The following is a 27759-nucleotide window of genomic DNA, read 5'->3' on the forward strand; positions in this document are numbered from 1 at the left end:
CATGAGCTTAGAGATGGAAGTCCAATACAGACTCAGATCTTAAAAGGGTCTGTCCACTGGGTGTCTTGAAGGCACTGCAGAAGTATCTTTACTGCTGAGTGTGTTTGGAGATTTTTCTTATTGAGAACTAGAGGTTTTCTGCTATCACAAATAATAGAACTGTGCTTCATTCTGAAGCGTTCCAGGAAGAAAAAATCAGTATGCATCTAATATATAATCTGCTGGAGATTTATTGCATTCGAGTGACAAAATAGATTCTCTTTAAAGGAAGAGATCAAGTCACAGAAGTCCACATACCGCAAAAGTGAAATTCTTTCCACACTGAAGGGTGAAGCTCCACTTCTTAACATATGTCACTAAGTTATCTAATGATCACCTAAATCTCTAGAAACTAAACACATCCTAATCTCTGCCTGACAAGCCTGGAAACAGGCACATGATTTGGCAGTAGCTGTTTTTCCAGGCACAGAGTAGTGGAAAAGTAGGAAAAAACAATTGCATCTTGTTGCTGCAGTACTGGAAGGATAAGCACAGGTAGTTGTTTTTCTAATCCTGCTTCAAGTTTACAGTGATTTCTATCAGTTTAACTATTCTTTCATTTTTTCAAAAAGTCATATACCTATTACTAAATTAATTAATTACTAAATTACCAAGTTAATAAATGAATAATGCAATTTGAAGGTGTTGTATCCAAGACTGGCTCGACCTCAGTGCTTACATACCGTAAGTTTCACACTCAATGCATCTGCAGGGTTATTAATGAGCACAGGCCCTGGCTTCTGCAACAGGCAGATAGCAACCAACATCAGACTCGCTCTCGCTCCTAGTGGCATCCAGAACCTTGCCCATGACAATTTTGAAGATGCTTCTCAACTGGCTGATCTTGTGACATCTGGACTATTACCAATCTTTGTAAAAGGAGGGGTAAGCAGCAAGTAGCAGCAGCATTCCTTTCTTACAGCTTTCCAGCACTTTACAGGATCATATTTTGGGTTTGTCTGTTGAAGCCAGTCCTAAAAAAACCTTCTAACCGGGAACTTTCAGTCTTAAGGAAACACCTTTGTAGTCAAACTGCTTATGTATGAGACTTCTCTGGCACTCCTGTCAGTAGAAGTGATAGATAAACAGACCTCACAGAGAAGATACTGGAATTCAGTCTTGATAGCAAATAAGTTATTATTTATTCCTGACATCCCCTGTCATGCTGGAAGTATGCATGAGAGAAGAGAAGACTAGAAAAACACAGTGGCCAGGTGATCTTACACATAGATTGTAAATGAGAAGGTTTCTCCATTACTTAGCTGGTATATTGTTCAAAAAAATGTACTTTCTGGCATGCTGTTGGGAAGCCTCCTGCTTCACAGGAGTACCAAGAAAACTGACAACATACAGCGGGAAATGTATTCTTACTCAAGTGGATAGCAGATAACATGAGAAACTGAATGAGCACGACTAAACTCTAAGAATATTTTTCCTTTTCTTCCTTTACATATTATTGTTTGCATAGTTGGCATTTAGTCCAAGTTCATCACCCTTTCAATTTACTGTAAATACTTGTGAAATAAAACCCAGATTCAAGATTGCTGAAATACAGTAATTTCAGCTGGCTCCATATTCTATTTGCAGGAAATACCCAAAAGAAACACAACACAGCACAAGTGTGACACGTAACAAAGGGGAGGACGCTGCCACATCCATCCTCTTCAACTACAAAAGCACAGCTGCTTTTCTCAGAAATTGTAGTAGAGGGCATAGTTTTTGAATAATGTGGAAACAATTCCTGCTTACGCCCATGTGCACCTGAGAATTACTGTTCTTAGCTGTTCAATCATAAGGGTATTCAGTCTTAAGGTTTACATACATCTTTAAGTTTTCCATATATTTTTCCATATATATGCAGCTGGTGAAACTAGAGGCCTTATTAGACAGCTGAGCTCAGTATTGCTTCGACTGCATCACGAACTGGTGTAGAGCACTACAGCAACCAAACTAACCTCCAAAGAGATCTACTTCAGCAGTGGCAGCAGGGACAGTGGTAGCTGTAGTGGCAGCAGCCGTAGTAGTTGTAGTATCAGTAGCTGGAGCAGTAGCTGCAGTAGGCTCTGGGGCAAATGGATCTGAAATCTGTGGCTCAGAGGTAACACCGGAAAGTGCAGCCAGATTATCTATAGGCAACCATGTAATGAAGATCAAACAGGAAAGGTAAGAGGAAAGGCAAAGACCACAATCGCTCAGCTCCAGAAAGCTGGAGCTTTTAGTGAGGAGTCTTAACATATAGAGGTCTTAGGAATCAAAAATACTACTCACCCTCTCCCAAGAGGTCTAGTGATTGTCCATTAAAATGACAGCAGAATAAAAAAAACAGAGTAATTAGTAGAACTGACAGACTGAAGATGTTCATTAGCCAAATGTTCATTCTAAATCACATGCCTAGGTTATGTCTACAAACATAATTTCTACACTTGCTTTTCTAACATTCAGAAAGTTATTCAGAAATGACAAAGCTCATTCTGTTTAATAACTCTTCAAAGCAGAACCAGTACATCCCTAGAACCCTTCACAGTACAGGCACTAAAAGCAAGGGTACTTTAGCAGTGAGCAGCTTGCAAATAGTGTTGTTACTTCAGGGTATGAAACATGGCATCCCTAGTCCCCAGATACATTCTGAGAGACAAACAGGTGGTGGTTCTTGGACTTGGGACAACTGTCAAGTGCAAAATAAATAAATAAATCAATAGAGCAGCTCCTCTTCAAAAGCCTTTTCTGCATTTATGATAGAGCAAACATGCTTTGCAGGAACAACTAACTCTGTTAACACTTGCGACTAGAAGTATGAATGTTGACAGCATAAGCATTAGCAGACTGGCTCTGCTCCAAGTTTGGCTCCTTAGTCAACTGTTTCTGAAAGCCAATGAAGCATCTTTAATGACAGACTTTCCTACAAATTGATGTCCTCTAAGATCAGTCAGATTGAGCTCAAACACAGAGTTATGTTTTGCCTGCATAAAAATCAACTACAAGATATAAAAATATGTAAAAACTAATGAGTTGGTCCTATTAAATTTTTATTCTGTAGTTAGGATAGTCTGAGCTCAGCAGCTCCCTATTTAGTAACCAGTGTCTCAGTGCTGCTCCTAGATTCTTTTTACCCATAACAGGATCATGGGTTCATTTCATTTCATTTCATTTCATTCATCCACACTGAACAGCAAGCAGAGTCCTGATGGTCTCCTGTGGGTCAGCATTCAGAAGCAAAATTATTTGAGCAGGCGCAGAATGCCTTCACAAATTTGTCTTTATTTTACAACACTTGTAAAAAAGGCAGCAAAAACCTACATTTAGGTTGTTCACAATTTTCATAATTGATTCCTTAAGCAAGCTCTACTTGAGACTGATGGCACAAGCTGAACTAAGCCAAAATACCATTCTGAAAGAACAGAACAGTTCATTAAAAATGCAGCACTCTGGTATATCCCATTACTGCACACCAGGTGAATATCTCACAGCTAGACTTGAAATAAACAACTGTTGGCAAACTTTTTAGTTCTATTAGCTTAGTCTTCAATGCCTTTTTGTTATTATGTTATAGAACTCAATGCAGTGAAATTACAATTATCCAGCACAACAATCTACGCTTAGTCTTAATATGGGAATGATTTAAAACAGTGGTTTTTTGTACAGTAATATTAAAGTAACAATACTGTTAGCAAATCCATATTCTAAGGCACACTGTAAGGTAGTTCAGAGCAGAAATTCAAGTCAGTTTGCTTCTATATCCAAGAGTAAAACCTCACAAAGATCCAGACTTTGACCTACTGAATGTTTTGTAATACTATAGTCTACTCTACCTGCTAAATGGCTGTCTATTCTCCTTGCAGTATGCTGCAAGGCACCATATTATCCTATCTTGATGGTTTTCTGATACCACAGAAGTGTATATTTTCATAAGTTAGAGTTCATTTGGTAGATGACATATTGTGTATTCAGAAATACAGTAGGTATACAACAAAACACACAGTGTACTGTACATAACCCCAAATATAATCCAAATATACTGAATATACAGCATATGCCAAAATACATAGAATCTACACTGACAGCGAGACTGAGAAAAGCAGGACTGTTTATTGTTGATGTGTATGGATGCTGCAACATGAAGTATTTGATATTCACATTTTCCTGGCTATTCTGAACCACAGCATTTCTTCCAGCTGCCTCCCTCTAGTACTACTTTCTCATGAGTTCCCACATTAACTTGCTGTAGCCCAGAAGAATAAGCAGCTCAAGTAGCAGGGAGGCATGGCTACACAGCCTCCCAAAAGTCCTGGTTGGAATGAAGGTCATTTTGTCCACCTATCTGCTCAGAACAACAGTGCTCCCAACACCAGATCAGGTCAGTCATGGCTCAGACTAGTCAGGTCTTGAAAAATCCCCAGGAATGGAGAGTTCACTAGCTCACATCAGGGATCTGCCTCAGCTCTGCCCTACCCTCCAGGTGAAATTTTTTTATTCTGCCAGAGAGTTCAAACAAAACAAAACAAAACAAAACAAAACAAAAAATCCCAACAAACCCAAAGCAAAACAAAAAACAGCAATAACAAAAAGCAAGATTCCAGTGCAGTGTCAGGTCATCATACCTGGACTGCTGCCAGCAGTAAAGCAGACAAAGCTGAAGCTTACTAAGTTACCAAAATGCTATTCTGAAAGATAAGACTGAAGTATACTTAATTAGGGTAGTAACAACTCTGGCCATAGGAAAATAATTAGCTGTCCTTTTCTGTCCTGGAGTAAGACTAAGGGCATTACTAGTCAATTTTAAAGTTTTTAGTAATTCAGAAGAATAAAAACACCTAAGTTCCAAACTATGTGTGTTTTGTCCAAAAACAAAAACAAACAAACAAAAAAAACCCACCAACAAAAACAAATTAGCTTTTACTTTCTATGCAAATCAATACTTTACAATATTACTGAATATTACTGGCTATTTATTTGTATTTCTATTATTGCAGGAATGAGCAACTGTTTAAAAAAGTTAGCTCTTTCATGCTCTTTCAAACATCTCAAAGCTTGTATTTCAGTGCTTGGCAATGACAAAGTAAGACAAATAGGACACAGTCAAAATACTGCAGAATAATTAGTCCCAGGCATCCTAGAATAGATGACTCTCTGGTCTTGCTGTCTGGGTAAGATTATCTTTCTGTTAATAAAATTGACATTTGCAGGGACAAAAAAAAAATTAATTCAACAGATTAAACTGGAATATGCAATACAGTGTCTACATGACAGCTCTAGCTATCCTCTCTTAATGAAGTGGCTGAAGTACAATGTCATCTTTAATGAACTACAACTAAGAACAGAAATAGGGACTGCAGAAGCCACCAGTAGCCAGTATGAGCACTAATAGCAGAGTCAGCATGACTCAGTGTTGCATTCCTGCTGGGAGCAGGCTGATGAGTTTATTAAGCTGCCACACAGGATCCCTTAAGATTACACCACAATCGGTTTACAACTGTATAAATTAAATCACATTTACTGGCCTAATTCCTTGTTTTAACAGAACAAGAGTGAGCACTGCCTATATTTACTGCGGTCCTCCATCTCACCAGCTGCTATTGCTGCCTGGAACAACAGGGTCAGACTTCAGAGAGCTGGTTAGTTATTCATTTTTGAAAGCAGTTAGCCCTCTACTTCTATTTCTATATTGATATTCTAAACACACACAGAAGACACTTTATTAAAATATGTTAAGGCTTGTCAGAGGTAATCACACTTGCAACAGAACTAAGTTGCCACCATTTGCTTTACATGCATTTTTGTTTTAAAAGCTATTTTTGTTTCTCCTCCTATTGATCTGTGGGCTTTGCTCCATGAACAGAAGAGCTGGTTTCTGCCCCCACCTTGCCAATAAACACACAAGCGGTTCTGGTTCTTCTGAACTGCCTACCCCACCTGCTCACCTTCATCCATCCCCTTCCTGCTCACTTTTAGTCACATAATCCTGGCTCCCTCAGCTTTGCAGTCAGGCCCTTATAAGCAGCTTATACTATTATGCATATCCCTAGAAAGAAGAAGCAGCCTTGTGCTGCAGAGGGATGCCTGACTGTCAGGTCAGCAGAAGCCTGGGAGTGAGTTGGGAACATCTTGTGCTAGCAGAGAAAGAGGCTGATTTCAGTTCAGGCAGGCAAGAAGATGGAGACTGCAAGAAGGGATGCTGACAGTGAGGTTTCTCTACCTCCCCATGAAGTGCCTCCAGCAGCAGCAGCAGCAGCAGCGCCCGCAGGAGCAGGTGCTGGAGCTGCCTGCCCAGTACCAGCAAAATCTGGCTGAAGATCCAAAAGATCACTGGATGGCTTGGAAGAGCTGCCAAGAAAAGGAAGAGAGACATTAAATATTGGAGGAATTTGTCCATTTCAATATATTTTTTTTTAAACGTCATGACTGGATTAAGGAATCAACCTTAGTTTGGATGACATAGAGACTTTTTTTTCAGGCTTTAGGATTAGAGCGGTGGCACCTCTAGTAAGCACCCAAGAATATGCTATAACCCAGGATGGGAACCTTAACTTACTTCCAGTTCCTGATAATTGCATTACAACAGATCTATGAAACTTAAAATTCTTTTTAAAAACCCCAAATAAGCAAAAAAAAAAAAAAAAAAAAAAAAACCAAAACCAAAAAAACCCCCCAAAAAAACCCCTAACCCAACTAAGCAAACCAAAAGAAACCCACCACAACACCCAAAACAGAAAATGAAAAATTCCAGGTGGTGCCTGAAAACAGAGAAAATAACTGTTGCGACTGAAACCAGCACCATTCTACTTCCATATTTCATCATGCCATGTCAGAAAGCAAGAACCCTCCATTTCCAGGCAATGAACTGGCTTTAAGTAGAAGAGAACTGGCAGAATTTCTATGGTTTAAACCAGTCAGTTATTTACTTAGGAGACCAGATCTTGTTCATCTAGAGCAAACAAATGACTGTAGTACCTACATCAAGCTCAGTAACATAAATACACTTTTTAACTTACCTGACTGGAGCAGCTGTAGATGAAGTTGCAAAAAGATCAACTGGAGGAGATGTATCAATAGTTTTTGCTGGAGTAGAACTAGGAGATGTGACAGTTGTGGCTGGAGAAGACTGGAGAAACATTTTAAATATACATTCAATATACCAGCATTTCTGCCCAACCAGCTCATGCACAGATACACATGCTTTAAGAACCCAATTTTGACATAATGTCCTTTTATTGTGAGCTGTTTTCTCCTCTGAAATAATTTAAGGAAGACTGGACTAAGTTTTCAGATGACTTCAAAGAAGGAAAAAAGTTTCTACAAGGTTTATTCTAAAGGAGTTGTTTCTATAACTGTCAGACTCTTCATTTTGTCTATGGAATGAAATAGTTGTTTGTCCACAACAACACCTCAGTACACTAACCACAGAAATAGTGAGAGAAGAGAAATGGTTAGAAACTAGTTAAAGGTGTGTTTGTAAACCTTCAGAAGAGAGTGGAAAGAGCCATCAACAGCACTCAGGGTTAAGTCCTTGGGAAGATACAAAAGACAGCTCATCCTATGACTTTGCTTCATTAGCTGCTCCAATTCTGGATAAAGATACTTCAAGTATGGCAAGGACAGACACCCAGGAGAGTATATTGCAACTCCTCTGTGAACTTGAAGACTCAAGTTACCTTGTAGAGTGTCAATTTAATTCTAAAAGATACTGTAAGCTTTGGCATAGCATCTCACATGCTAGAGATCCTTTACCTAACAACTGAAAACAAGTCCTAATTTTAGTACTGTTTGCCATTCTGACCACTTCCAAGAAGGAAAAAGAATGGCAAATTTGAAGATATTTTCTCCTGAGTTCCACTGCCATCCCATTATCATAACTCTAGCAGATGGGTGTAAGCTTTCTGGACTCTCCTCAACGCTTTAGTAAGGTTTGAGACTACAATGGTCCCAATCCCTCATGTGCACCAAGGAAGATGTGGTTAAAGCTGTAAGAACACTTTCTGAGCCATCATGTAGCTCTTACCAACTGCTCTCATATTAAACAGCAGAGCTGTGGGGGTTAAATTTTGTTGGTTTTGTTTGGTTTTGTTGTGATTTTTTTAGTAAAGGGCTTTTCAGGAAGAAATTTAAGAGCTTTCTCTAGAATCAAGCATTGAACTCCCTGCATTAGATTCAGAAGACTTTATTGAGTTTTTCCTCTACAACACTCATTATGAGACACAGCTATGGCACCTGGCAATGCTCCAGGGATACCAGGAGCTACTATTACTAACACCATAAAGCTCATTAGTTTATCTGACACTCAAACCAAGGCATTTTCACTGGCAACTCATGCTTTAAATTAAGGTCAGCAGTCTCACTAATGAAGGTCATTTCTGAAACTAGACATATTGAATGAAAGTTTTCTTCCTTTCTTTCTGGCTTTTCACATGAACATGGTTTTAAAAGAGTCAAAACTTCCTCCTAAAAAGCTGCAGAGGGAGTGAAGGGGTTGAAGGATTTGGAGGAGAAATACCCTGGAGCAAGTTTCTTGGTGACATGAGAATTAAGGTGAAGTCAAAAAAAAAAAAAAAAAAAAAAAAAAAAAAAAAAGAAGTTGAGATAAAAAGATAAAAATATGTGCATCTTTTATGCTTTCACAAGGAGCAATCATCACATCCAGGTGAAGTTCCCTTAGCATCCTGACTGGCACAAGACTGCAGCCCTTCAGAACGGTGACATGATCTTATGGGGCCACTATTTATAAAGCCATTAAAAGATCAAATTTTGTCAATTAGGTGGCAAAGTCTAAAAAGTAGATTAAGAGATAGAAATTTAACTCCTTACAATGTTCTAAACCGTATCACCTGAACAAGAATTATCTAGTACAGCAACTGGCAGTATTTACCTTGCTCAGAGGAGAAGGAGCCCCAGATCTAGAAAAAAAAGGGGGGTTTCAGATAAGTAAAGCTTTGAAACTATGTTTCTGGTCATCAAAACTCCCACAAAAGGACCAAAACCTAAACATGAAAGCTTTCTGAAGATCTCTTCAAATACATGCCCTCTACATTTCTCAAACTTCCATGTGCCACTTTAGACAAGGAATGCAAATTTTACTTCAAATCTTAAATAAATCTGTCATGCTAACTGGCATCACAGGATTATTCTGCCTTTTCAATAAGCTCTACTAAATGGAGAAAATGCAGAGATGCATGCAAATATCTCACTTTGGGGCCTACAGGACCCAGCAGGAAAGAGTTACTGGGGCAAGATGTCACCATATTAGAAAACCATGCAACAGCAGCAGAACACCACCAATACTGAAGCAGTTATCTAACATAAGTCTTCTGAGGATGTGTCAGCAAATTTTCAAAGTCTACTTTCTTTTAAACAAAGTCAGTATTACTTGAAAATAACTACATTTAAAAGCATGAAAACAGTGAGTTGGAAAGTTCAAGCTGAAAGTTCTCCCACATGCACAAAAATCGCACTAACAGTAACTGACAGAGCCTTAATCATAACTTAAAATGCACGTCAGTGCATTTGTTTGCTTTTCTTATGAGGTATGAAAATACTGCTACATATTTTTAGAACTGCTTTGATCTAAGAGATGAAAGGAGGAGTTGAAGATAAAGCTGCATAAGTATTGAACTAGCATCCATCCCATAAGTGACTTGAATTGGGTAAATCCTATGAGCTGTAGAACAGATTAGAAGAATTACAGATCTAATCACAGAAATGACAAAAAAATAACTTAATTACTATATATAAAAGCAAATAGTTTAGCTTAACTGAAAGAAAATATCTAAGTGTTCAAAAAAATATCTAAATGTTCAAGAAAATCTTTTAAAAATACATAAAATCATGCCTGCAAGTAAGTGATGTGTAAAGGTATGTACTTACCCTTCACTAAATTGCAAGGATAGCAACAGTAAAAGAGAAAACAGAGGTTTAGCTTAATCCTTCCTAGACTTAGCCATGGCAAGTATCTAGTATGAAGATGCAAAACCATTAGAAAAGAAATAGATTTTGATGATAAAAGTCTTAGCAGCAAGCAAACCCCCAGCTCCTTCTAGTTTTCCTCAAGAAATTTTAGTTCATTTTGGAAAGCGTCTAGTCATTCTGTGTTTCCCCCACCACCATTAATTAAAGAAAAGGTTGCCACTAAGATGACTTTGTAAAGGAAAGGAAAAGCCTTGTCTTATTTTCTAGCTAAGTGACAAAAGGAGGTTGGGGGAGGCAAACCTAAACATCACCTAATCTCACACTGTCTCTATTATGCCTAGATACATGGTACAACATAGACACCTACTTGTTGCCAGGTTTTTTTCCTTCCAGTGAGTTTAGATGTTGCTCAAGGGTCTCCATGAGACTGCTGGGAGCCTTGAAAGTGAAGACAAAGATACACACCTCAATGTATTGCAGCGATCTAACCACAATTTGAAGTCCAGCACCAACTTCCCTGAAGTCCACGATGTGCATGTTCATGCAGTTACTTTATTTACATCAGTGTGGAAACAGTGGATTTCCATGCTAGAAGTATTCAGGCAAAGCCAGTTTTTAAAAATACATTACTGCATCCAAATTTGCAGAGAGAAAATGTTTCCCTCCACTACGCAGCACCTGAAGCCTAAATCCAGGATGTGCTGCTCATCATGCTTTAAATCAGTGTTAAACATTGACAACAGCACAGGCATCCACAGGGTTGATTTTAAGATTCAAGGGTTCAAGGTCACACTCTCAGTTTTGCTTGTAGTCAGATCCCTTAACACCTCTTTCATGACCAGAGGGTTAGGAAGCATTTACAGCCTAAATAAAATAAAGTCCTTTCCAATGCCCCTAGAAGGAGCTACCTTTGGTTCAAGACTCCCAACATCACAAAACCTTATAGCTGTTCTCAAAATGGTATCCTGGCAGAGGTTACTGTGCAGCTAGCTTGAAGTGCAGAAATATTTCTATTTTAGACATCTATAAAAGACTAGTCTTTTTCAGGCATCCTTGATCTTAGGTTTTATTTTAAGTAACCTTTTTGTGGTCAGCAGCCAATACCCACAGGCACTTGCTGTTACAATGGCAGATAGAAAAAGTAGTTTTAAATGCACACTGGGCTTAGCTATTCCAGTATAAAAATAGAGTCTGGATAAGTAGACTCCTAGACCAACAAGCAGGGAAGAAATCCTTGAGAGACACAGTAGCATATAGTAATTTTATCAGGGTTAAAAGTTCATCAGTCTCTAAACAGGGAATTAATTCTCTTTACCAGTCTCTTTCAGATCAACCACAATTCCTGACAGCAATACCTCTGACGTTTTTCATAAATAACATCTTTAATTTCAGGGCAGTCATAATTATCAAACAAGTCAGTTTGTGATGCTTGGAAACAGCCAATCCTCTGCTCCTATACTGAAAAACCAGCCACCTGGCTGAATCAGATATTTCAAGATGCATAGCACCTGTGAGTACCAATTCATAGCTGTGTACTTGCAGTGCCTGTATATTGATTTCATCATTAAACCAACTAACTTAATGCATCCAGAAATTTAAAATGCTCAAAATAATCTTAAAAGACAGATTGAGTTTAAATATGTCCTACATATATAAGCAATGAAGAGATGTCTTGACCTTGCTGCTTTTACAGGCATATTTATTAACTTTCAATTCATTTGGGCATAATAAGAATTGGTTAAACACAAGTGACCTAGCTATAAGAATTCTCCAGTAGGAAGCAAAAGAAGAAAGGTAAAACAAACTAAAAAAAACAGAGAGATTCAGACTTTTACGTATTCAAAAAGATTATATTGTAAGATACACATTGTGAGACTTCAATACGTAAGTAAAAACTATGTTTAAAAACAAAAAAGATTTTGAAAAAAGATTGCATGATTTACTGTTACCAGTTACCTCTAGACATTTTAGATAGCTTTCCAATATATTAGTCAAAGGTTTCTTAAAAACCAACAAGGTAATATAAAACTTATCTATCAAGCAGAACTCAGAGAAGAAGCTCCAGAAAATTTCTAAACAGATGCAACAATTTGGAAAGGAAATACTATCTGGTACCCAATTTGCAACACTGAACATTGCTTAATTTCTTCTAGATACTGCTTTAACATCAGATAATCTATCGGTCAGCATCATGCTGGAACCTTAGATGTGGGTTGCCCAACAGCTACTAGGGGCAAAACTGTCATACTTTAGGAAATGCTAGTAAATAAAAATGAGCCAAGATTTTTAGCTACTAAGATGCCTTCTCAGCCTCCAAAATTTTGCAGCCAAACTATAAAGTACAAAGATGACAACTATCAGCTTGAATTACACTATTGGGACCACTTGTCTAGCTTTACAGAGTATGTACACATGGAATGTCAACACAACAAACCTCTTGCACAATACTACCACTGTTGCCATGGCTTGCTATAGGAATTTAGGGGTACCATTGATACTACATAGAATTGTAGTATTGGTAGCTGAAATTCCATTTGATTATTCACCTTTTATTTATTTCTCTCTGAAATACACTGTTGAGGTCTTACACGTAGGCTATACAGCATGTCTCAGGCTAATCTTAGCAAGTGAGTCCCAAGCAGCCTTTGGGAGAATACAGCTGTGAGGGACTACCTGAGCAGAGACTGAAGTGATCAGGAAGTTGGATGAGATTGTCATTTTAGACCCCCTTCTATCCAAAAGAACTGTTCTTTTTTAAAGTACTGGCTCATGGGGTGGAAGGTAGCTGTAACTAAGGTGCTGCTGAGTAAGCGCAGCACTGACTGATGATGCAAAACAGGCTGGTGCAACACAAGCAGAAGCAGATAGAAGTGCCACGGAAAAAATAAAGTATATTTCATTAACTGGGTTCCAGGTGATTTCTCCTGGTTTAAAGACTTAGTTCATCACTGACTGCACTTTGTTAAAAAAGAGCCCCTGAGGTACAGAGTTAGGAGAAAATACTGGGTCAGCTATTTCAAGTGTAGGTCTGATATTGCACATGCTTCTTTTGGCTGCTGAAAGAGTGGCCAGACTTTTTAGCCCCATTGTATCTGAAATCCACAAAGATTAATAATCTCCACCTTCTCGTGATGTCTCACTTTCAGAATTTTTAAGTGGCATTTCACTGAGACAGACGCTATTCTAATGTTGATTTAAACCAGGCCTTCAAGAGGCTATCACAAACTGCATGAACAAAAACTATGTGAACAGTTGGGGTTTGCAGCTGCTAAGTAGTTTGGGTTGCTCTTCTGTTCCAATTTTACTGGCATCAAAACTGCCACAGGTGAACTCTTCAGCATGGATCTCTTCCTCTTCACATTAAACACAAAGGTGGGCACCCAGGCCAATTTGCAAGTGACACTTAAAATGGGCCAGCAGCTACAGCATGTTAGGTGGTATGACTTTACCAACATTTGCATTTCTGATGTGCTTTCCTAATTGCAGAACTTTTATTTATTACATAAATGCAAAAAGACTACAAGAGAAGCTTACCTGTGTAAGATCAGGGATATCACCTTTGTCAATTCCAACTTGCTGTGGAGATAAAAGAGTAAAGGTAAAATCTAAGTGCATTATTCCACTGCAGCAGGCATTAATTTTGAGTAGACCTGCTCTTCAAGCTATAATGCACCCTGTCTTTAGAAAAATACCACAAAGTTAGAAGGATCATGTCCATCTTTCCAGTAGCTACCTTCAACAACCTGCAGCAGGTTCTCCCCCCTCCCCCCCAAATTAAATATCCATTTAAAATCAAAGGATAAGAAAATGGAGCTTGATTTCACACATACGGACCTCATACTCTACACTGAAATACACTGGTCATATACTCTTGTGTCAGAGGACAGCAAATTAAGGTCTAAGTCTGCAATCTTCTATTAATAGCCCTGTTGCTTCACACTGTGGTTCTTCAGAGTGACTGCTAGTTCAGCTTTTGCAGAAAAATAGCAAACTCCACTGCACCCTGTAATCCTGAAGTAGAGTCACTATAACCCCTGTCCAAAAAGCTGACCTGTGTCTCTACAGTACTTTACTCCCTCAAGTTCAATATTCATATCTGACATTACAAGCCATTAAGGAGTCTATCAGGTCTCTCCATAGATAAGTGAATTAGCAAAGAAACAAACTTTTTATGCAGCTCATTACTACTGTCCATTATAATGAAGCATGAAACATGGAAAATGTGCACCCTGTGCCAAAGAGCCAACTACCACAAATGAGAATCCAGCAAAGGAGTTAATTAACCATGTAATATTCCTATTATCCACATAAGAGGATGATAACAAGGAGCAAAACCGGGGAAATCTCACATTACAGTTAACTTAATGCTGGCTGCAAAGACTAAAAAAAAACAGACTTAAAAAATCTGCATGCTTCTATTCCCAATTGCTGTATCTTCCTCTAATGCTGAGCCCTGCCGTAGAAGCATGCCCTTACCACAGCATTTCTCAAAAATATTGGAACGTTTCAAGTTATGTCATCTGTTAATTTAACCAGGAAAGTTGAGTTTGGCTGCACCATAGAGACATGTGGAAGTCCTAAGCAGGCGTAACTACAAGACCTGAAGAAGCAGATCCAAGATCCAGATCCACTTGGATGGATCCAATGTATCCAAGATCCGTTGAGACAGATGCTTAACAAGTGCAATTAATATTTTACATTGGTGCTAAACAAACAAAACCAAAAAAAATAATCACAAAATACTTAAGTGCTGGCATCCAGAAGACCGAAAGCCACTTACCTCTGCAACTTTAAGAAACTCTGATACTCTGGTCATTCGAGTTAGAAATCGTTTGTAGATTTCAAGAGCATCTTTACATTGTCCCTTTTTCATTTCAAAAAATTTCTCTAAAGAAATAATGTGGTAAATTTCAGTTAAGATGTCTTACATTAGGTCTTATATCAGCAAGTCTTGTTTTCACACAAATCACGTGTCAAGAATATGAAACTACATTAACATTTACTACTCGGACATTAATCTAGTGGCATCTCTTGCCTAGTATAGCTTGGAAGTTGGACTTGCTGAGCTGTTGAAGAATTACATAGACCATAAAATTGAACCTCAGCTAGCCACAGCATTGCATGTGATGTCAACCACTTTTTTAAAGACTGAAAAGTAAGCAGGTGAAGTAGCTACCCAACTTAAAGTTCAAAATAATTAAGGATACCTGAACACATACTAATATATGTCTTCTCCAAACTGTCTTCACTCCAAAGAACTGTATTTTTTTCACTTAAGTAGTCTCCAAAGTCCATTTATATCCATTATTAAACACAGCTGCCACATATTTCAACCCAAACGTACACTTTAAGTAGCAGTAGGCAGTGAAATTACAACCGAATTTTTATGCCTAACCCATTGTGTCATGCTGGTGATCACACCAGGCTGCCTGAGCTTCAGAACATGCTCACAGCCTCCTTTACACTTTGTGGGCTAATGGTAGGTAGGGTTGTGGAGGGGATCCAGTTTTGGCAGTCATGCTTTCAGGCAGATCAGGGATGTCATTCAGGAGTGTATTAGTTCATACAAGGCTATCACAAAACATTATCACTCTCTACAACTACCTGAAGGGAGCTTACAGCCAGCTGAGGGTTGATCTCTTCTCCCAGGCATCCAGCAAGAAGACACAGTCATAAGCTGTGCCAGGAAGGCTTAGGTTGGACATTAGGAGGAATTTCTTCACACAAGGGTGATGACACATAGGAATGGGCTGCCCAGGGAGGTGGTGGAATCACCATCCCTGGAGGTGTTTAAGGAGAAACTGGATGTGGCACTCAGTGCCATGGTCTGTGTGATAACGTGGTGTACAGCCACAGGCTGGACTCACCAATCTCAGAGGTCTTTTCAAATCTAATTGATTCTGTGATATATAACAGAAGAATGTGGGCATCTTAAAAATGCAAAAGCTTCTAACTTTGCAGGACATATTACTCATACTCACACAGCACTGTGCATTTCTTTAAGCACAGAGATGGTCACTGTCTTTAAAGTATCTATCTACACACTTTTAAGGACACGTGATGATCCAGCCTCAGATAAACACTAATGTAAGAGGGTACAGCTTAAATTTTTTTCTCATTTCAGACTAGAAGAGTCAAGAAAAATGTAGCTTTAATGAAAGTTAAATAAAAAAATCTGAAGCAGATCTGAAACTGATTCTTCACTCATGTATGGTATGTGAAATAAAAGCCAGGTTACTTACCTAGTAAGTTAATAACCCCATCATTGTAGCAAGCAAAAAGTTTGATGAGATCTTTAAACAGAAGCATGAATGCAGCATTTATGACACCATTTGTCAGTTCATTTGGATGAACCTACAAATAAAATATCAGTTATTTACAAAACAAGTGTCAAATGCAATCAAACATTTTGGCTTACACCTGGTATTTGGTGTTGCTATAGACAGAATTGAGCACTGAAGTTTTCATGCTAAGACACTGAACAAAAGTTCTGGTTCGCAGATCAAGGATTGTTTTCTCCACCACTCCAAAACAATCCACTATAGTGGGGGAGTATCCACTTCAACAGTAAACATCTTTGCCTTGTCTCCTTCACTTATCATGAAGAAGATGAAGTCAGAGATGCTGTTTACAGTTTTAATGAAATGGACAAAAGATGTCAGATTACAGCAGAGTTCAACAAAAACTTAATAATCTATGAGATAATGTATTTGGACTAATGATGTCAAGATCCTTTCTCACATTAACTTGGGAAGAAAATATGTGGTTATTTATTAAAAGGTCTTTCTTAAAAATATCGCCTCTTTTATCACAATTCCTATGCCATTTAAGGAATGGAAAGCACAATGAGACATGTACTTCAAAGCCTTTCCTCTGAGAGCTGTAGTGGGCTCTGCCTTCTTCCTCAAAGTGTATCTTGCTGCCCACCAAAAACAGAACAAATTCCTTCAAAAACCTCTTTGAAATGTTACATTGTGACTTCTACAATAACTGATTCCTGTTTTCATCCTTAGGTCAGATAAACAATCCCACCAGCATTCATAACATGATAAATATGTTGTACACACTTATTTCTAAGAACAATCTAGATTAAACATTAGCCAATTTAGTTCACAGCTGAAAACCAGATGACAATTCTGAGGAAGCCAAACAATATACATGTGGTATTTTAATGGGGTTTTTCCTCCCCCCCAAAAGAAGTTGGTTGCCAAGAGACAAAAAATAGTTTTCAGTCTCCTTGCTTTGCCCATTTCTTCCCCCTCACTGATGCAGAAAATAACACTCCAAGTTCTCTCTCTACAAAACCGAAAGTGCAATCTTTACTTTTCATGTATATGGGCAAGGGCCATCCTTGGTCACGATACATCAGTGGGACACTGAAAAGAGGATTTTTTGGCCCTCACTAAGGAATGATGAGTAAAGCATTACCTACAAGGTGAAAGGTGTTCATTATAATGCATCATTTATAAGTCACTGCCCAGTGTTAATAGTGTGTTAGCTTCAATACATACATCAAATTCAAGTAGTGCATCAATTTGTTCCTGTAATATTGGCATACTCTTCAACAGCTTTTCAGGAGCCATTGTTCTCATTACACCTTCAGCTCTGCAAGAGGGAATACAGATTAGAAGCCATGCTATTTCCTCTCTCCCTTCTCCCAAACTGATCTGTTGTCTAAAATTTTTGCTTGAAGCACCTATAACTCATTTCAAACCATTTCAAAACCACAGTCTGATTCTCCTGCTTTTCATGTCATCGTGAGAGCTGGTAAGAAAAATCCTTTATCCAGCCACCCTTCCTGACAGCAAATGAGGAAAGGTTTTGTGTTAGAGTGATGAATGCAAGAAATTGATCTCATTATGGAAAGATGACACTGGGAGCTTAAATGACTAACTAGAAATACTGCCACAGAAGTACTTAGAGAACTGATATACTTTGTTCACAAAGTTTGTTATGAATAACTAATGACAGCTCATTGCTGACATATCCATGGATGTGTAGCATTCCTTAAGTATCATCCATAGTCTTATAGTAGTCATCAAGCATGGTCATTTTTATCTCTGATTATGACAAACTTGCACAACCATCATTATGTATCGTCCTGTTCTGGCTGCAGACAGGAAATGCATACCACTATTCTTATTTATTTTATGCTATATTCTGAGGCAGCACCTTGTCCTGAGAACCAGAAATAACAGGCATAGAAAGCCTTTCCAGGAATTTAGAGCAAGGCAGGACCAGTAGGATCCCCAGCAGCCCAAACTTAACTTTATTTAACATCAAGTGCTCAAGAGTGAACTTGTATGGTCGCCACTAAGGGAATGGCTTCCAGCTACACAGCAAAACTGCCATGGTAAACTCTAGATTTCTTGGCTGTTTGAGAAGAAGGAGAGAACAGCCTGGTAGTGATGCCTGCATTAACAGGTCAGAACACACCAGAACTGTCAGAAGGATCTTGTATGCAATTCATTATTAGCAGGAGCATCTTTAGTATGCACCCCATCAAGCTGCATCTTCAGTGGGTTTTAAGCCACTTGCTGTGTCAACTGTGCTTCAAGAGAGTATCTAGTGCCCTTAAAGTCCCAGTTAGAGGAGTCAGAGACCAGAAAAATGTCCTCGTAAATACCAACACACTACTCTGTGCTGGGTCAACTTTTTTTTTAACACAGTTCTTGTGGGAAATAAAGCCAGCAGTTTACAACCTTATTCTGTTCAGTTTATAACTGTTTGCTCTGTTGCCTGCTAAGAACTTCAGGCATTCACTTCAGGCTTTGTTTGCAATCAGCCATCTTTCTTAGGGGAAGTGTCTGGAGAATAATGAAACATCCTAAACATAGTTTCAGAGTGTTTCCTTCTCCAAATCCTAAGCAGAGTCTCATGCAGCAAAGTTTAATTAGGGTAAGATTTAAACCTAGCACTAAAAGCTCCCAGTTTCACAAGGCACCTTACTTTGGTCTTCAATATTTGTCTTACTATCCAGTAAGTAGAGTCTTTCCTCTCCTCTTTGGGCAATTTTTAACCAATTACAAGTACTTTAAAAATCAGGTTTTTCATTGCAGCTACACAAAGCATGTAACAAAGTTACTGATAAACTACAGTATTTGTGTCTAATGCCACAAATAAGAATTTCACGGGTCAGACAACCTTATTAATTTACATATCTAAACTTTGCTTACCCTTTCTTCACTCTTGCAAAGTCAAATGCCATTTGTCTGTAGGAAAATGCTTTTTCATTCAAGTATCTACTATAACGCCTTATAAAGGTGGACATGTCATAACCTGCAAAAAACAGTTTCACATTTTGCATTTAATTTTCAGATGTTCTTTAGTAAACAGTAACACATAGGCATCAGACCCCAAGATTATGTGATTTCTAATACACTGTGCAATTTCCCATACAGAACAGGCATCTCAAGATATCTTCCAGCTTCTGAAGAAAAATCAGTAGTGGTACATCAAAACAATTTACCGGTGCTCTCTGTTTCCAAGAGATTCATACAATGCACCAGTGGCATGGTTCCAGGGGAAACCTGCTAGAGGCCTCACATAGTTATGGGGTAATATTACTTGGTGGCCAAAAAGTTACCCCTCATTTAACAGGGGAAAATACTAATTTAACAAAAAGTTTTTACTGAATTGGTACATGATTTCCAGGACATAGTTCAAGTTTGACTTAAACACTCTTGATGTTTCATATATGTTAGCCACTCTGACCTCCAAAATTCCCCTGACTTGGTTTACCAGAACAAAGAAATCATGATGACATCCACAGAGATTACTGCCTTCCTTGAACTGTTCCACCAGAAATACTCAAGGCACATTTAATACTGTACAAGACGCCTCAAACTTCAGTGACTTTCAAGACTATGACACCTGAGCAGTTAGCATTACAGTCTATCCTCTAAAGTTTCTTCCTCTAAGCCACAGAAATGTGTGCAGAAGGCAACTCATCCTCCTCTTCAATTCAGGTCCCTTTTTTCTACCTTTCTAAAAATCCACCCCCCTCAATTTAGTAATTGACTGTATTTTCCCTTAATATCTCTCATCCTAAAGTATTCCTGCCAACTCAAGCACAACACTACCAAACCTGATGCTTCATTATCTATGATACACTGTGCATTATCTATGAAATTACAATCTAAGTTTAAAAAAAGTAGTGAAGAAAAATGCATGAATTTAACAGAATTAACACATTCTTAGTATTTGTTTAGCTTTGCTCCTTCTGTTACCACATCTAAAAGATGCTAAAGTTTTTTGGTGTCACACATCTACAACAAGACATGAAATAATGTGGCATTGCTTTGAATTTGCCCATTATTGTAGCAAGTCTCTAGTCTGCATACAATTTACAAATTCTCTGTGACAACGGAAGAATTATATTTTATATTTTCCCTCTTTTCTGGTAGAGCTATCATGAAAAAAGCTTTTCCTCCATTAATTGAGGGCATAGGAAAATTCTCTAATAATTCCACAGGGAAAAGCAGAAATGCAGGCTTTGTAAGATTCAGAGGAAAAAATTCTTTAATTTCTGCCTAGACTTTCTAAATTCGTTACTCAAATCAAATCAAAACCAACCAGTTCTTTTGGTGCCAACAGACCTACCATTAAGAAATTATAGATAATGCCTAAAAAGCACAGTGTCCCCAAGCAACCAAATTACTATTTAAGACTGAGTAAAACCCAAAAAAACAAATGGAAAGTTATCCATTTCAACTTTTAACATCCATAAGAGTTAAGGAGATAGCTGACCCAGCCCAGATTTCAACCAGCACTTAAAGGATTTGTACAGTTTCACCTTTTGAGTAAAAATATTGCAGGAAATAAGAAATATTGTTCTGACGTTGTTCAGCAGTTCATTTGTGCTCCTGTATTTATTAAGTACTTATAAAAAGGTTTCAGTAGTGCATTTTTATCTTATTTATATCTTATGAATTAAGGAACAAATTAACAATAGTATCTTATTTAAAATCTTGTTAAGATTATATACATAAATTGGCTTACCATGAGATCCACTTTTGTCCAGAAAATTGCTGAGATTGAACAATGTGTTTCTAGATGCCAGGTACTGAATAAATCTCTGCAACACAAAGTAATTTTTGTTATCACAAACTGTATCTGAAGGCTTTGTACCGTTTAGCAGAGATTACTTTCAGCATACAACATGAAACCACTGATTTTTGTCTTAGCCTGCAATACCTTCCCCAAAACATTTTGTGCATTCAGATTAACTACTTTTAGTCAGAATCCACAGTAAGTATTCTATGGTATATATATAAAAAAAGATTATGTGCAAAACACAAAATATATTGCAAAAGGAGCCAAAAAAAAAAAGTTTCATTTGAGGGATTTGAGGGAGGCACATATCCAGGCTAGTCCCAGGCTTCTCAATCCAGCAGCCCTCAGTTTCAGCCAAGCTGAGGGCCTGTTTTAATAACAAGCAAAGCGCCTCATCAAATACAGGGACTAACAGCCTGAAACAGTTAGAGAAATCAGATGAGAGCATTGACCGAAACGTGGAATGGAAAAAGAGGAGTAAGAATTTACACTGTGAGAAGTTCATTGCATGAAAACACTTTATATACAGCCAGGGAGGAATTGTTTCACAGTCATACTGAAGTTCTTTAAATGTGCTGTCTCTTTTGAAGCAGACACACCTGTCTATACAGGTCAATAAAAAGCAAGGATAAGGATAACTTGATCTAAAAGGCTAGCAAGCTAAATTTACAGCTCTAGGAAGATTTTAACACCCATGCAGAGAAGGCAACTATTTGGATGGCAGTATACATGTGCTAGAACACCAACTTTGACCTCAGTCAAAAAATCCCAGGTAGTATTTAATCCTGTGTAGCTGTTTTCAGATTCAGTGCATAAATTGTCAGCATCCTGGCACAGGCTGCATTTTGGTCTTATGTTACAGTTTTGTAAATAGAGAGACAGAAAAACAGTCGAACTCTGTTGTTAACAGTTAGTTTTCTGTTCATCAAGAATCATTCTTGACCTTTGTTCTCAGGTCCAATCTGGTTGAGACAAGATGCCTCTGCACAACTAACACTTTTGGCTTGGAGAGTGTTCAGTACCAACGCAGCCTTGAGAGAGCTGTTCACACTTACCTCATTGCCATGGACCATTAGATGATGTGTGGTGACTAAGGCTTTGAATACGACCACCCAGCTACTATTTGTTGCTCGCTCAAAAAGCGTATCAGCCATCTGAGGGATATTCACGTTTGTTTCATTAGTTGCTTGGATCAAGTCTGTAGGAGAGACAAAAGGAAGGTGTTAGGTTCTACAAGTATGATAAAAAGTTTGCAGCATGGACAAGTTCTCAGACCACCAGGCTGCTGGCCATGGTTGTGAGAAACAAGAAGTTCAGTGCTTACATTCTACATTTAAAAAAAATAGAAACAAAAACAGCAACAAAAAACCCAAACAGAAATTATATTAGTACATGCTGACAGCAACAGTGGTCTAACTCTGTCATCCAACAACAGTTTTCCAACAATTCTGTCCTGAGCTATGACCAAACATTTCTCCATCTTTATCCCAGTTGAAGTTAGAATGCACAACATCACATGACTTTACTGCTTGCAGGTTTTTAAGTTAATTGTCTCAGTTCATTACTTCTGGATTAGAGGTACTAATTCTGAATTCTTCAATTACAGGTAACATGTCAAGCACACTGAACCCAGTCACATCAGCAAAAAGAGGCATCACCAGAAACAGATACTCTGTCATTCCAGAGATTGGTTTAATCAGCAAGCTCCAGCACACCTCCTAGAGCTTCAACAGACCCAGAAAGCAAAGAGTGCATTCAGGCATGCATTAAGACTTCTTCAACAGTGAGAAAGAACACAAGGAATGACATTACTTTATACTGAAACAACTGCACCTTACATAGAAGTTAGACTGTCTCAGGGAAAAATGATAACATACAGCTTGGTGTTCTGTACATTAAGAATATGTAAACTTGAACAGAAGAGTGCAGGAAAATAAGGTAAGCAGTTAAATCACAAACAGTGGGGCAGCAAGCTTTCCACTATCCTCTATATCCCACAGCATCTGTGATTTACTACAACTCCTGTTATCTACTGACTCCAGTTTGGCAGCCAGCAATTACCTTCTACAAGCTATCACCTATTTTTGAGACACAGCTGGAAACTGCATACTGCAACTGCATGCCCAAAACCTCTGTGATGCCAGACATAGCCCTAGCAAGACTCAAGATGACTTCATGCAACATGAAGAGCACAAAACACAGATTTCATTGTAAGGCTGAAGCTTAAAATTTGAAGACTTAAGCAGAAAAAAATTATAAGTTTAACTACTAGACTAAGCATTATCTGAAATTAAAATACTCATCTTTTATTTTCCCTCAGAGGAATAATTGTTAATGATTTCTTCCCCACCTCCAGACTAGAAATTTTCCTCCAACTGTTCCAGTACTTCAGTGATGACAGATATTCTACCTCAAAGGCAGACAGGATATTTTGTGACTGATCCTTGCACACTTATGAGTCTATGTGAGTCTACAGGAGTTCAATTCACAGTAGGATCACCACTTTACTTCCTTTGCCTCCCCTACATAATCCCAAGTAATGGAGAGTATTAATGTTGCTAAGAGTGGAAAGTCCAGGCTCACAATTTAACTACTGATTCTGCCTCTGCAGAACAGGAAAAGTCCAGAGGACAAATCTGTTTAAATAGATCAATGAGTCACATCAGCGACTGAGACTCACCTGCTGTGTACAGAAACCTAAACTGCTGTTACCAGAAGATTCAAATTTTCAGGTTTTGGTTGGTTGGTTGGTTGGTGTATTTTTTAAATTCCTGGCACATAATCTTTACGGGTTCTTTACATTCTATTACAAAGATTTTGTTTATTTAAGATCCAAGAGATCCCTAGCTCAGAGTCACAAGCTTGGGTAAACCATAGTGCTTGCTTGCATAAACCATAGTGCTTGCTTGCATACGAAATTGTCTATTGTATGGGCATAAAAGCTGCAAGTTGTCCTCAGTTTCAGGCCAGGGGAATGATTTTCTGGGATGATACAGAAGACAAAAATGATGTGATCTGTTTGCCAAGTTTGAATGAAAATGTTTTTGTCATAGCATTTTGTTGTCTGGGTTATAGAAGTTGGGTTTGAAGTTTTTTGCAGAATACCCTCTGAAATTTGTTTACTTCTATAACCTCAGTAATACTACCCTTGAAGGAGGCAGTTATGCAGACAAAGTATTATAATAGCAAAGCCATGCTATTGAATGACAGCAGCTCAAGATCACAGAGCTCCAAGAATTCTCCTTGATCTTGTGGTATAAACAGGCCAATGATCTTTTATTCTGTACTGCTGATTAATACATTACAGAAGACAGTGGTTTGTAAAAGCCTAGAAGCAAGTCACAAGTGGCTTACTCACTCTTTACCCCACTCTGAGATTTTACTGCAGGTAACAGCATTTGTCTTATTCATATAAGGAAATGCATCAAATTTGTCAGCTTTCAGTCTTGGGCTTCAGTATATAGATTTCTGTGAAAGAGCGACGCTATAAATTGTGATTTCCATCGGTGCACTTTAGATAATGAAACCCCAGAGGAGTCCATCCACAGAAATGCTGGCAATGGAGACAACAAGGCACTGCTATATGATGCCACAGCACTGCTTCTGCAACCACTCAGTCATTTCTGCCTCCTCTCCAAACTGCTGGAGGGTACAGCATCTCAGTCTGCAGCTCTGAATGTTTTAGGACATGAGTAATTATAGTGTGCAAAATAGAGAGGCATGATTAAAATTAAGTCTACTACTTTCAGTGCACAGAAAAGAATTAAACCATGCATGAAGATGTCTCTTGTCATCTGAGGCCAGAAAAAGGAGATTGGGGGTGGGGGATTAATTCTTGCAGAGCTGTTTCCTATTTAGTCACACCACAAAGATAAGGTATTCAAATTTCCTGGGTTTCTTTTCCCAGTATCACAGAGTCTCAGCTTAACCAGTAACCATCAGCATCTGGAATGAAGCACCAGCACAGCTAACTTTACAAAACTCAGCAGCAGAGTTTGCTGGCTAAGCTAAATTTTAAAATAAGAGCTGGAAAATTAATTTTACTTTAATGTGGTAAGGAAGAACAGATACAAGGAAAAAGAAATCATATGCAGGAAAAAAATCTAGAAACTACATTTTCAAAATATACAGATTCAGACATTTGCTGGGTGGACAAGAGACAGTAAAGCTCAGTCTTTCAAGGAAGCCACAGATATATTTGCTAATACAAAATAGGTAATATTAAGGAGTAACAGATGAAGAACAACACAACAGGAACCATATGAAGCAATCTTGCAAAGTTGATGCCTCTTGGGGCACACGCAGGTAGGGGCAAACAAGGATTAAAGGTACCTTCCTGAAGAAGTTTCTGCTACTGCAGGCATCCAGTACACTGACAGCTAATCCCCAAACCCAGACATTGAGCTCAAATACAAGTTACAAGCACAGTCAGAAATCTGAATCATACTGCAATAGCAGCAAATGCTTCTACCACAAATTTCACAGAAGGTAAGTAATTGGAGAATTTAGACCTATATAGGCTTTATTTGAATCAATTTGTTTACTGTGGGACTAAATCACAATATGTCGTTTCTCCTACTTCCTCTCTTCACATTTTCATAGTTGCTCCAATTAAAGATACTTTTAAAAATTATAATTTTACTTCAATATACTTTTTCTAGTTAAGCTTTGAGATGGAAAATCAATGCAATAGAAGAAATAAATGGTTATCAATTATCTGACACTGTAACTTAAATCTAAACAGTCTTTAATCTAAACAGCCCTAAATCTAAAGCAGACTTTAAACTCTTGGACAGGCCAATTTTTTCACCCAGACTTAAGACAATTACAATTTAATCATACTCTAGGTTTACTTCTCTTCTGTAATTAACACCTCCATTAACAAAAAGACAAACCTGTCAAATAGAGGAAGAATGGTGGAGGGTTCACTGAGGCAGACTGAAGTAATTTTAGAGACCTTGGCTCTTCTTCATGATATTTTGAAGAGCCCACTAAAGGATGGGACTAGCTTTAGTGTTTGTTAAGCTCATAAGGTAAAAAAAGCGAACAGTAAGAACTTTTCAAAGGTTTCAGAATTTCAGACTCTTTCCATCTCATTAAAAACGACTTCCTAGTTCTTTTTTTTTCTTAATGAACAGATGAGAGAGATTATACAATACTCTGAAGAAACTCTTAGTCCTTTAACTTTCCAGACAGTATTCTGGATCTGGGCTGGGTTTTTCTCCTGTTTTGTTTTGGCCCTCCTGTCCCATCCCCTCCCCCCTAAATCCTCTAATAAGCAGACCTGGGATTTCCCAGTTCATGATTAATTATTCACAATTTACATTGCAGTATGCACAGAAACAGCAGCAGAGCACAAGACCTCTCTGTTCAGAGAAATATCAGTGCCAACTTAAGAGCAGCTGTCATTCCAGACTGAATTAACACACAAGCTGCCTCAGCATCTGAGCTGTGTCATACATTCAGTTCCTAAACTTTGCCAAATCTCTCCAGCAGTAACCCCCTTACAGACCTTCCTCACTACTACTCAAATGTTACAATAGTCTTCAGGAGGTTTTTTTCCCTCACCTAAAAGTATTTAAATAATGCCTTGAACCTATTGAAAAGGAAATGCAGGATTGTTCCAAATCCAAGCGAGTCAATAACAGAAAGAAGCAGCTCAGAGTAAGAGTTTACAAGCCTCAACTAAGAAAGTTAAGTAGGCAAGTAAGAGTACGGTCCCTCCCCTGCAAGACAGAACTGTATTAGGAAGCTACTGGAGCACTGTGCTCACCAGTGCAAGAGCTGAACTTCCCCGTCTACAGAAACCTGACCACAAAGCAGTATCGGAAAGCAGAACAAAGTTACCAGTTTCTGCTTCTACAACAATTGCTCAGAAGATCATCAGCTAATTTGAATGCTGTTGGCTTTGACTGTCAGGCAATTACATGGAAAAGAGTTTGGAATTAGTTTCTGAGCTTATTTTCACTTCCAGCTTGCCCTGTCTACACGAATGCACATCTTGATCTGGCTTGTAACAATGACCCCAACAGCAATGCATACCATCTCCTCCTTCCTCCCCAAAAGTCTGCCTCAAGGGTTGCTGTATCTCACCTTGATGACAGCAAGCCTACATTTTATCAAAGTCCAGCATCTTTCAGATATTTCCTTGCAACTTCCGTGCCTATGCCAAATCAACAAACCTAAACACAACCTTCCACTCCGCATGTGCTCTCCAGGTATTTTACACTCCCAGTAATGCAGCTGTAGCTCTTGGGGGTGCTACCTCCTCTCTCCAGCCTTACTTCCTATACCTCCTCCTTCCAAAATAAATCCCAGACTCTTGTGGGGACAAACACTTGCTGCAGATCCTGAAGTTTGAGAGGTCACGACAATCTGTCTTTGAACCACATAACAGCACCTCACATCAAGACAAGCTTTTATATACAATTTCTTCCTCTCTGCCTACTCACAGGCATATTGTGAGTATGTAAAGTACTAAGTGTTTTGCAGTGTTCTGTTTTGTATCATGAAGGGTCTGCAGAGAGATAGGGTAAATGACTGAGTACTAGCAAATTTCTCTTGAAGTATCCTCCAATTTCTCAACCTGAAATTTTAATTAGCCTTAGAATCATCATATTATGTCACTACTCCTTTTTAAATACGACAGTGCACCACCTCCTATATTATCAAATACCTCTTTTGAAACAAAGTGAAAAATCTACTGCCTATACACACTGCTGGATTTTATTCTGACATACTTCCATATGGTTTGCACCCCTCCTTAAC

The 27759-nt window shown here is 38.4% G+C and overlaps 1 protein-coding gene across 17 annotated transcripts in view; it reads right to left on the reverse strand.

The window, feature by feature from the left end:
* The window catches only part of SNAP91 (synaptosome associated protein 91), a 63463-nt gene that overhangs the window by 22020 nt on the left and 13684 nt on the right, over nucleotides 1–27759 (reverse strand). For 15 of the 17 annotated variants that reach the window (XM_068183944.1, XM_068183943.1, XM_068183941.1 and 12 more), the window contains exons 3-15: nucleotides 22047–22189; nucleotides 20938–21013; nucleotides 19113–19215; nucleotides 17448–17541; nucleotides 16179–16290; nucleotides 14717–14823; nucleotides 13471–13512; nucleotides 10304–10374; nucleotides 8900–8927; nucleotides 7029–7138; nucleotides 6233–6360; nucleotides 2308–2322; nucleotides 1995–2165 (exon numbers count right to left, since the gene is read on the reverse strand). In XM_068183944.1, coding sequence (XP_068040045.1) covers nucleotides 1995–2165; nucleotides 2308–2322; nucleotides 6233–6360; nucleotides 7029–7138; nucleotides 8900–8927; nucleotides 10304–10374; nucleotides 13471–13512; nucleotides 14717–14823; nucleotides 16179–16290; nucleotides 17448–17541; nucleotides 19113–19215; nucleotides 20938–21013; nucleotides 22047–22189 — 1200 coding nt within the window. The remainder of the gene's footprint in view (nucleotides 1–1994; nucleotides 2166–2307; nucleotides 2323–6232; nucleotides 6361–7028; nucleotides 7139–8899; nucleotides 8928–10303; nucleotides 10375–13470; nucleotides 13513–14716; nucleotides 14824–16178; nucleotides 16291–17447; nucleotides 17542–19112; nucleotides 19216–20937; nucleotides 21014–22046; nucleotides 22190–27759) is intronic. The other 2 variants (XM_068183945.1, XM_068183946.1) reach the window with 1 other exon arrangement.

Source organism: Anomalospiza imberbis, chromosome 3, assembly GCF_031753505.1.
Source record: "Anomalospiza imberbis isolate Cuckoo-Finch-1a 21T00152 chromosome 3, ASM3175350v1, whole genome shotgun sequence".
In the NCBI taxonomy this organism is placed as follows: domain Eukaryota; kingdom Metazoa; phylum Chordata; class Aves; order Passeriformes; family Viduidae; genus Anomalospiza; species Anomalospiza imberbis.